The sequence below is a fragment of the Cyanistes caeruleus genome, chromosome 6, assembly GCF_971803275.1.
Source record: "Cyanistes caeruleus chromosome 6, bCyaCae1.hap1.1, whole genome shotgun sequence".
Lineage (NCBI taxonomy): Eukaryota > Metazoa > Chordata > Aves > Passeriformes > Paridae > Cyanistes > Cyanistes caeruleus.
Window position 1 is genome coordinate 58487993 of NC_141706.1, and position 11288 is coordinate 58499280.

Below are 11288 nucleotides of genomic sequence, written 5' to 3' on the forward strand. Positions count from 1 at the left end.
CATAAAACATAGTCCTCCCTCCAAACTAAATAAACGACCATATAATACAGGTCTAAGCTTGAATTTTTTGGCTTTTTTTATGAAGAACTTTAGACATTGTCACAGCACTGTACTTCTGAGACAAATAGTATCTAAAAAGAATGTTTTGAATTGTCAGGAATGCTTCTGAATTTCAGAGGGATTACATAGGATGTAATAGGAGGCTTCCAAGGTCTTACCTGCTAAATAGCAATCTGCAGCATTACTACCAGATCTGCTTTTAAAAAATGGAAGCCTCTAGTTATACTGTTTAGTGACCAGGAAAAATCTGTTAAATGATTTGAATATTTGACTTTCACTGCATGTTTGATTAACATCCACGTTTGTAAAAATCCCAGCTAACCTAGATACCAGCCAGCAAATTAGAGCCTGTAGAAATTGCTTCATCAGTGGCCAAATGCACTTTGGTTGTTGAGGAGGAAAGTGTTTTGGAACACAGCACTGGTGATTGATTTTTATGGTCTTTAGTAAAAAGCAGGGTTTCTCACCCCTATCCTTTCTGTTTCTGCCAGGCCTGCTGGAGACCCAGCTGAGCAGGCACGATCAGATGCTGAGTGTTCACGACATTCGGCTGGCTGACATGGACCTCCGCTTCCAGGTTCTAGAAACTGCAAGTTACAACGGGGTGCTGATTTGGAAAATCCGAGATTATAAACGGCGGAAGCAAGAAGCGGTCATGGGGAAGACTCTGTCCTTGTACAGCCAACCCTTTTATACTGGATACTTTGGCTACAAGATGTGTGCCAGAGTTTACCTGAACGGAGATGGCATGGGAAAGGGGACGCACTTGTCTCTGTTTTTTGTCATAATGCGTGGAGAATACGACGCTTTGCTTCCTTGGCCCTTCAAACAGAAAGTGACTCTCATGCTCATGGATCAGGGACCGTCTCGACGCCACTTGGGAGATGCTTTCAAGCCAGATCCAAACAGCAGCAGTTTCAAGAAGCCAACTGGAGAAATGAACATTGCGTCTGGCTGCCCAGTCTTTGTGGCTCAAACTGTTCTAGAGAATGGAACGTATATTAAAGATGATACTATTTTTATTAAAGTCATAGTGGATACATCGGATCTACCAGACCCCTGACATACACTGGGGGAGGCGGATTAAACAGAAGGCAACTCCGTTTGGGGGTTTTATATCAGTTTGTCTTCAATCAGAGGTCCTAAAGCTCACAGAACCACCTTGTGGAACAGATGGAAGAGTTTGAAGGCATAACTGCGTAGGGTCCAATTGAGAAAGTAGCAACACATTAAGAAATCATACCATGGTATATTTTTTAATAGAACTAGCAACACTTGAGCTCTGAAGAATCACTTATCCTTCATCAGGGAAGTGATTACGGTCAGAGAGGATTTTTTTTAACTTATTAATGATCTAGTCAATTGGAGGTGAAAAGACATATACAGTATGTGCTGAATCAATTACTGACTTTTATTTCTCTTAAGCTAGAATACAAGAAAAACCCTTCACATGTGGGCTAGCTGGAAATTGTCAGCATGTTAAAAGAAGATGAAGTAATGTTACAATTATGATATTCTTTGAAAAACTGAGGTGCAATCTTGTCTGAAATATAGTATATTGTCTTTTTAAGGCCTCATCTGGTCTCTGTTTTAATAATTACTTTGTCAGAAGATCTTGGAAAAGTATCCATGTCTTCTCAAAAGTATCTGAATCAAAATCATATTTTTATTTAAAGTTCTATTGTTACAAAAAACATTTTATTTTAAAACTGTTGATAGACTGATATTTCTTGGAAGAAAAAATAGAAGATATCAAACACTGGTTATCACTTGTGATAGGAAAAAAAAACTATTCAATTCTGTTATTTCTCTTTAGAAATGTAAACCTACAATATATGTCGTAGTTAATGACACTATTTCAAAATTAAGGAAAAATCACTCATGGATGCTGTGCATCATTATCAGATTTATAATTGTTTTCACCCTAAAATAGGGCATTTGTTGAACTTTGGAGTTCTAAACGGAATCCTGTACATTTTTTAAAGTTCTGCCCCATGCTTTCCAATCAAGCTATATATGTTGCACATTATGCTGTCAGCAGTATATAGTATTTTCAGTATTGGGGAGGAGGATTAGTGCTGAAAAAAGCCTCTATGTTTGTTCTGTACTAGCAGCCATTGCTTAAAGACAAACCAGCAATGTCCTAATACAGTGATGGTGGCTTGCATGCATACATGTGCCTTAGATGTGCTGTGCTGCTTATAAACCATAGCTTTTTATTCAGATTAATTCTGATATCTGAAATGGTAGTTTAATTGGACTTCAGGCATAATGTTTAGCCTTGTCTTCAGAGCCCTTAGGTACCTTGCAATGTATGAAACAGAAGCCAGAGCCCACTCCTTTGGCTTCTGCAGCTTCTATGACTTGGCCATGGTGGAATCCATCCTACTGAGGTGCCAAAACGTTATGCTCAGTGCTCCTATGGAGCTTGGACTAGACAGACTCCATGGCCACTGTGAAGGCAGGTGACATTTTTCCTCTAATGCCTGTGCCTGTAAGGTGGCATCACTTGAAACGAATCCATCTGAGAACTCTGGGGCTGTGAATATGGATGCTCGTGGCAGCTTCTCATAGCAGACAAGCATCCTAATGGGGAATGCATGGGCTTCTTTCTTGTAGCAGCCTGAACTGCAGTGGAAAGCATTTGCTAGCCCTGAAACATGCTGACTGCAACCTGCTGTGTTCATCTGCTTCTATTTAATAGCCTGTGACAAGCAAGTCCAGAGACACAGCCTGACTGTGGTGCTCTTTAAAATCCTGCTTAAGCAGAGTGGGCTTGCACCACTGTGTTTTCAGCCTTCATGGGCTTGAAAAAACCTATTGCATCTCAGCCTTTAATGTCAGGCTGTATCAGTTTTCTGCTTTTTCGAGGCATAGTCACAATTTTTGTCTAAGGTGCAGTTGAATTCATGCCTTTGTATTTCAGCTTGTCTTTGCTGTTGTCTTTTTTGGCTGTGCCTTCACACACAGTGCCTGCAAGAAGTATTTATGGATATACAATGCATGCTAAGTGGTCTTCATGGGTTTTCCAGGCACCTGCTAGAATACTGCCTGCTGCTGACTGTCCTGACCGTCGGCAGCAACTTGTCTTCCTTTTCTTGCCTTCCATTGTCCGGGTACTGTACTCCCTCTATGGTACGTGGCTGTCAACAGGTGCAAGCTCAAATGTGGAGGCACCTGCTAGCATTTAATTTCTAGCACGGAAGGAGGATGTTCTGCACAAGAGATAAATATCTATAGATATACCTGCATCTATATCTCTAGATATAATTGTATGGCACTTGCAGTTTTATGCAGGCTGCATAAGTAAACCCATCACTTACGCTTTAGGGCGAAGGTTCGCTCGACTTGTGTCATTTTAATAATTGTGAATGTAGGCAGCTGAGCTTTTGTGTTTGTGCATCACAGAATTTTACTGAAAACAGGATTCCCAAGTGGAAATGTCCAAAGGACTCTCCTCCCATTGCTAATGCATGTCTTGTAAAATTAAATGAAACCGTTTGGCCATCTCAAAACAGTTTATATCCTGTTTCAATCTGGGACTTGGAGGAGATTTCTAGTATAAGCAGGGCCCAGCATATTCTGCAGATTTGTGACTACAGTTTCCAACTTCTGTGACAGAATTGCGCTTCTAAATCCAAGCTCTTTAAAAAGAGGAGGAATAAAAGCATTTCCAGCCTTGGTGACTGAAAGAGGACTTTGAAACATGCGAATGTGTAAACCAATAGGGAAGTCTTCCTGAGTCTGCACACAGCCTAAACTAGTAGCTTTAAGAGATCTGAATATCTCGTCTTGGTGGGATATTGACTCAGAAACTTCACAGAGAAGTTTAAATATGAACACTGCTAACTATCTAAATGCCGATCACTGTAGCAGAAACATCAGTCACTGTTGTATTTCACAGATCTCTATGCTGCTTTCCACATCTCCCAAGTGCCAAAAGCACCAGCTGCCAGAATCTTCAGCTTCACTTGGGCAGCTTTTATAATGCAGTAATGTGCTATCGATATAAAAATATTTTTGCATATGTGCTTTTTATCACAGTTAATAAAATGGAGGCCTACTGCACTTATTTTTTAAAACTACATGAAGCTGCCAGAGAATTTCCAGTTTGCCAACCCTGCGTACTGTGAAATCCAGGATCTTGCTACACAAATTAGACACCGCCTGCTGTGGAATACCTGAAGCCTTGACTGTAACACCCCTTTCTCCGCAGAACTCACAGGCCATCTCTGTAGAGTTCTTACTGTGTACATAGAAATCGGTTTCCTCTGCTTTCCAGCAAGGAGTATGTAGCATTTTGTGAAAACAAGGCCACTGTATATTCTCTAAGTTGAAAGGAAAAGATACCTGGTGCTTTACTCAACACTTTTAAGTTATTTAACTGTTTCTCTCATCGCTGAAATGCCCTTTATCCTTTTTCTCTTTGTTCCTGACTGAGGTATCCAAAGTTTTCTAGGGCCTGTCTGTTTAAAGTGATTCATGGGACAACAACCTGCCCCCAAGGTATACTCTTGAATCCCGGCAAACTCCGGGGGGCTGTCGCTATTGCAAGGGAGTCCCAGAGTATTTGTGTTACTTTGAACAGAGTTTGTTCGGTGCAACCATATTGTCCTCTACTTAGTAATTCTTAGCAGCACACGACTGAAGTCTCTTGCTGGTGTTCTTTCTTCATGGTGATGCTCCAAGTTATGTACAAACCTCTCCCGTGTCCAGCTTCCTCTAGGGAGATTCCAGTGTGTGACAATCTGGATGTTGCCCTTTGCGTGCACTCTTCAGCACAGAGTGCACCTGTTACCTAGTCTTGAATCCTAAACAGGATGAAACCTTTTGGGTGTTTAAAGACCAACCTGCAATTATGATGCATGACCATGTCTGTATTGCTTCTCTGAGCTAATTAACTGGGGTCTTGTTTCAGTTACTGTCTACACGGTACACCTTCAACTGCTGACTTACAATATGCAATGTTGATTTCAGCCTTGTACTGTAAATGTTGTTCTTCACAAAGAGAATGTGCAATAGGAAAAGGGAGTAGTGGGTGGCATACTTTTGATGGAAAAAACACGCTAGATTTTTAAAAATACGGGAAAAAAAAAAAAGAAATGCAGTTTATTTCCTTTTCTCATGGTGGTTTCTACTTGGAAAAGGAAAGATGAAGATATGTGCCTGTTTCTATGCCTGGTGAATTTCTCAAATGCAAAGGTAATAGAGATTTGTGTTAGCTAGGATTTAAGTGTTGAACCCACGAATGTTAGGTTGTGATTGTATCGCTTGTGTTTCCTCAGCTTGCCACGATTATGGCTCACTGAGGTGGAGTTTAAAAGCTACCACCTATTTGTATCTGTATTCCATCACCTGGGATAGGCATTTCACCCAACAGTGCAGGGTATCTGTTGATATTTTGTCTAGTTTTTAAAACTCTGGTGCTCATTGGTCCAAGACAGAGAAGCGTGTAGGGAGTGACAAGGAAAGTTGCCTGCACTGCAGAAGAGTGAAAAATGTGACTGTAGTATTGATGCCTTTGATATGATATAACTATGCAAATATACAAATAGGTGAGGGGGGAAATTCTTGGGTTGCATACCTAATCTCTTAGATTTTGCTCTGTAAATTTCTTGTATGTGTGTAGGTACATACATATACACACAGACATGCATGCACATAAATATGCAAAGTCTTTTCTTTATGTAGAAGTGATGAAACAAAACCCTTTCCTCCAAGTTATACTTGATCAATTGGTGCAAATATAACTTGCTGCTGCTAAGGGAGGATCTTGGCTAAGGGCAAACTTTGGTTCGTATCTTTCAGGTTTGAACACCTGTATGTAGCAAACACTTAGTTCAGCTTTTCTGAAGACTTTGAATTGTAATTTAGGACACATGTTCTTCCTCATGCTCTGATAATTTGGAGATTCCTGTATATTGAACAACTGCAGTGATGGGCAACTTTTTAATTGCAAATTATTTCCTCTGCTTTGGAACAAAAAATGATAAGAAGCATCTGGACCTCTTCCCTGGAATTCCTGTCCTGTTCAGTCAATAACTTGATATTCTGGTTGAGTTAGAAGTCAAAGCCACTGCAATAAAAATGATTGGTTTAACAGTTTAATCTGAGAATGGTTTTTAATACTGTGTACAGTGTATAGCAAGTGCTATTTCTCTTCTTTGGAACGAGGAAATCAAGGATGAGATATGATTTGCCCAGAGTCACAAAAGGAATCTCCTGGAGCTGGGACCGAATGAGAGGTTCCAGTTCCCTGGTATTATCTCTGAATCATGAGGTTTTACTCTTCTAATACATTTGTCCCTTAATGGAACTGGAAAATCAGTTGACATACCCTGAAGACCCACATCAGGACAGTAAGGGCTAGAATTAAACATACAAGCTGTCGTGATTTGGGGTTGCACACACGTGGTGGCCCAGACGTGCAGAGTGAAGGCCAGCACAGCCTGTCAGTGTGAGTAACACATGAGCAAACACGTGTCCTGCTCTGTTTGTTCAGAATCATCTAACAAAACCAGTCTCGTTTGATGCTCCTCTTAACTAAGGAGGGAGAACACCATTGTACAGCAAAGTGGGTTCATCTTTGTTCTACCAGTCAGTGTGACTGACCATTTCTTTCTTGTGGGACTTTCTCCCTTTTTCTGTAAACCAGAATCTGGAGGGCTTAATTGTTCTTTCTTGCCTCTTAATCCAGGCCTTTGCAGAGAAGCACCGGATAGGAAGGCTGTGGAAAACTTTGGACTGCTGATTCAGGGACATCCTCTTAAGATTTAGAAGAGTAGAGTTATACAACATAAGGGATCTGACTATTCCTGTTTCTCTTCTAATATATGGTCAAGACTGCAGCTTCTGTCTTCCATTTCATGACGTCAGTGTAGATATTAGGCTGTGTTTTTCCATTATTTTCCCTCCAAGTTAGGATTAGTTCCTTAGGGTTCAAGTAAGTTCTGAATTTCACAGAGAAGCACCTGAACCAAAACCCTGGATTCAAACATCCCAGACTTGATGTGGAACTCAAATCTGGATCCCAACTCTGTGGCTTACTAACCTACCCATTCAGGGAAGGGTTTGTTGTCTCTATGTGGTGTTTGTGTTTTTGGTCCTTTGGAACTAAGCTTTTAATTTGGTTGCCAGTTCTGCAAGGACTTTTTAACTTCTTAGTGATGCCGGTGTTCACACGCTCCATTGCTGGCAGTGCGATGCGTAGTGATAAAATTTGACTCTGTCTAAGGGTTACTGAGATAAACCAGCATTATCATTCGTAAAGGTCATTTTCTTGCATAGTGTTCCGAGCTTTGTATTTGAATATAGCTCGCACCTGAAAGGACACATCTTCCAACTATGACCTGCATCACTGGCAGAGAGTTGTGTAATCTGTACTTGTGGAATGGGAAGGTACAAGCTTCCATCGTTGCTGATGCATCGTGTACTCCACCTATTTTGTTTGTCTTATAGCTGTTGTTCGGTTAATACTTCTTTTTTTTTTCAGTTTTATAGAAAAAAAAAATGGGGAAGTTCAGGATTTTTTCTACAAGGTATAAAACTCCAATGAATTAGTGGTGACTAGAGAGCTGTGAAAAATACCCCATTAGGAGATGATGGGCTAAATGTAGGTCCATTTCTCTTAGACAAGTAGGATAACCTTTAAGATGCATGGAACAACATAATAATCGGGAAAACTGAAGCTTACATTTGTTTCCAAGAAATTCCGTGAGAACTATCTATGGAAAAGACATCAGTGATTGAGAATAATGTACAAATTAATGTGTTTGAAACTTGTGTATCCATTTCTTTAATCTCATACTCTTCAGTGAACGGTACACTTGTGTTCAGTTTTATGATCAAAAACAAAGACCAAAGAAGGCCAGCCTCATTTGATTGTGTATATTCTGCCTGTCTTAATTATCAATAGCTGTAAGGATACAGTGCAAGTGATCTGGTAACCAGTGGTTCTCGTCCTTTTCTTTTAGGGGGAAAAACAATTTTAAAATGTATAATTTATTGCTCAGCAATAACCATGTTGTTAAAATAATAAAAAAAAAAATTAATTAGCAACATGTCTTAATTTCCCAATAGCATTATTATATGTTGTATTTCAGTTTACTGTATATTGTGTTTTTGTATTTATTTGTGTTTGGAGGTCTTGCTATGTCTTTTTGTGTTTAAATGCTAATAAACAAGGACAGTGTGTAAGAGTGTAGAATGCTGAACTCTGAAATGCTAAACTGTGTTATTAAAGGAAAAATAAATAAGTAGGAAATCATATTTTTTAAAAAAACTTGGTGTGTTGAATTTGAATGACGACTGTTCACTTGCAGATGGCCAGGGTGCATCCTTCCTCCTCTGTGAGCATGCTGCATGTTGGCTGTTCAGTGCTTTGGGCTCACACACCTGATAGAGCTTTACTGTGGCATTTCCCATCCTCTGCACAGGTAACTTGCCATAAATTCAGTCAGACTCCTATTTTCCATCTGCTAACTCTGCTGGAATAAACCAGGCAATGGTGTTCATCCTAACACCAGAGTTGAGAGACCTTGTGCAAACAGAGTAGAAATAAATGGGATGGCTTTTCATGCATTTGGGGTACACTGCTTTCCCAGAGAGGTGTGGGAGAGTTGAAGCATAGCTTAAGTGTTTAAAGATGTATATATCTTAGTTTTTCTTCTCTTGTGTCATTAGGGACTCCTCTCAGCTCAGAACCACATGGCAGGTGTGTGCTTGAAGTCACAGAACATGATGCAGTCTGTAAAAACACCAGTCAGTTCTGGAATGAGTGGAGCAATATTTGCACCACATTTCAAATTCAGCCTAGGGATGAAACCCCCGATCCCCTGTGGTGTTGTACAAAGCATGCAACTTCTACTGAGCACCACTGTCATCCCTCCCACCCCTTTCTTAGTGAAATTTCAGTTTCCCTTCCTTCCCATCACTGCAGGGGTGGAACTGGGTTTAGCAATGTGCTCACACCCAAGACTGCAGTGTCTTGGCAGAAGCCACCGCTGCGTTGCTGGCACTGCAATGGGAGAACGACCTGGCCAGCCCATCCTGTCCTGGTGTTTGGAACAGGCAGAGTGAACATGCTGGGCAGCCACATTCCATGAAATGGGGGTGCCAGGGAAATGGCAAATGCAGGCAGGTGGGCACGGTGAGAGGGGAGGGTGGCTAAGAAGTGCCATCCTCACCTCGTGCAGGATGTGCTGAAGTAGACGTTGCCTTTGCTGCTGAAAGCAGTCGCTGTATGTGGCTGTGGATGCTCCGACCTCTGCTGTCCTGCTCATCAGTGTTCCACTCACACTCCCAGTGTTGGCACTTGAGGCTGCACTGCCTGAAGCTCTTCATAGCTCTGCTGTGGAGCATGAAGGGGTGGTGAGCTTCCTTGTCTTAATGAAGTGGGTTACCTTCCAGCAGAGTCCTCTGGAGAGGAGACTCCTCCTCCCAAATTGGGGAGCTTGGTGCTGCTCAGATGTGACACTTCCGTCATTACAAAGCAGCAGGATATGCAGAGAGGAAACAAATTGCTTCAAACATGAAGGTAAACACTAATTCTCTCCTCATCTCCCTGCTCCTCCTCCCCTGTAATTGAAATGGCACGTGGTGCCCTCCCTGGCTCCAGTGAGGCTTTGTAAAAGGTTTCTTCTTCATGCCAGGTCCCAGAAGGTGACTGCCAGCTTCATGAGGTCCTTTCCCCCTGTGGGCCACCTGGTACTTAAGGTGACATGAGCAGAGTGCCAGCTCTGGGAGCACCAAGCAGCCAGGGAGAGCAGGGTGAGGAGCTCCTGGGCTATGGAGGGTGCTGGCTGACAGGAACGCTGCCAGAGCCTGGACCTGCTGCTAGGGACATCTCTTGGAAGAACTGCAAGGGGTTTTTTTAAAGTTTTTGGGAAGTTTTCCAGAGTTTCAGACCTTGGGTTTGCTTGCTGTCTGGTAAGAAGTCAGAGGTTTTCAAAATGTTCAGTCCTGTGTATCCATGCTTCCATGTGACCAAGTCCTGGAATTGTCTGAGGAATGGGGAAATACCCAGTGATCAAAACAAGTGGTGAAAGAGGTGATTTCCCCCAACCTTCCCCAAAACCAGTTATTTCATGAGTCAGTTGTGTGGCTCCTTCCTGCATGCCTAGATTGAGCCCTGGAGGCTGTTCCTGTCAAGTAATGTGTCTGGCTTGTTGTTTGGCCAAAACAGATGAAAACCCAAGTATCTTCCCTACCCTCCTTGACAAACATGGCACCTGGGGAGGCTGAGCCCACTCAGATCCCTTGCTCCTTCAAGTGAGTCTTTGGCAGTGAACACTGGACCTGAGCACATGCTCTGGTGTGTTCTGTAGGCTCACAAGAATGGGGAATGGCCCATGGCAGGAACTGAATTCCCACTGGCTTGGCTGACAAACCCAAAAGAGACCTCAGGGACTGACTTCCACCCTGCAGGCTGCACCTTGGCTTAGGCAATGTTTGGGCACAGCTGGTTTGGTTGCAGCTGTGTTTTGGCAGCATGGCTGTGTGAGTGGAGGTGGGAGCTGTCTGCAGACACTCAATGACTGCTCTGTGCCGATGCAGAAGCTTTGCAGAGATCACATGGATTTCTATCAGGTATTTCTACCTGGCAGGCAGAAAGTGGCATCTGCCTGGGCATACCCTGTGCCATCAGCCTGCAGGAGCACAGGGGCCTGTCCCCAGCCACAGCCCCTTTAGCAGGTGTCCCTGCAGGGGTAAGTAGTGATGGCTGGTGAAAGGTGCTCAGTTTTCCAAGGATAAAAAGAAATCCCAGCCATGCCCAGGGTTGGATGGAGTGGGCTGGTTCCAGTGGCCAACAGCTTGGCCTGGGCTCAGGGCTGAGAAGCAAACAGCTCACAGCCCTACTTCCACAGCTCTGTAGCTGCTCCTTACAGACATCCCTAATCAGAAGCTCTTGTTCCCCTGCTTCACATTACAAGGTAAGAAGTGAGTTGGAGTGTGGCTTCCAAATGTGATCCCCTCCAGTGGCTTCTCCTGCCTTGCTGCCCTGAGGGTAAGGTGTGGCTGCTGGAGGCCTGTAAATGCTGGGTGAGTTTCTCTTGCTGGATTGGCGTGGAGCTCCAAAGAGAGATTGACTGGATATTCAGCATCAGCTCCTGACCAGCCCTGAAATGAGGCTGTGCCTCTCCTAGCAGCACAGCTCCTCTGACACCAGAGATTGGTTCTGGCAGTGTAGATGGTGCTGTTGCACCCAAGACTATCTTTTTTTTAAAAAT

At 42.8% G+C, this 11288-nt stretch overlaps 1 protein-coding gene across 34 annotated transcripts in view; it reads left to right on the top strand.

Annotated features, from left to right (window-relative positions):
* Positions 1-8341, top strand: part of TRAF3 (TNF receptor associated factor 3) — a 69874-nt gene extending 61533 nt beyond the window's left edge. For 20 of the 34 annotated variants that reach the window (XM_086894540.1, XM_086894547.1, XM_086894553.1 and 17 more), the window contains one exon: positions 552-5163. In XM_086894540.1, the coding sequence (XP_086750666.1) occupies positions 552-1123 (572 nt within the window). In that variant the 3' untranslated portion in view covers positions 1124-5163. Of the gene's footprint in view, positions 1-551 lie in introns of all 34 variants that reach the window. The other 14 variants (XM_086894533.1, XM_086894532.1, XM_086894528.1 and 11 more) reach the window with 1 other exon arrangement.
* Positions 8342-11288: the final 2947 nt, after the last annotated feature.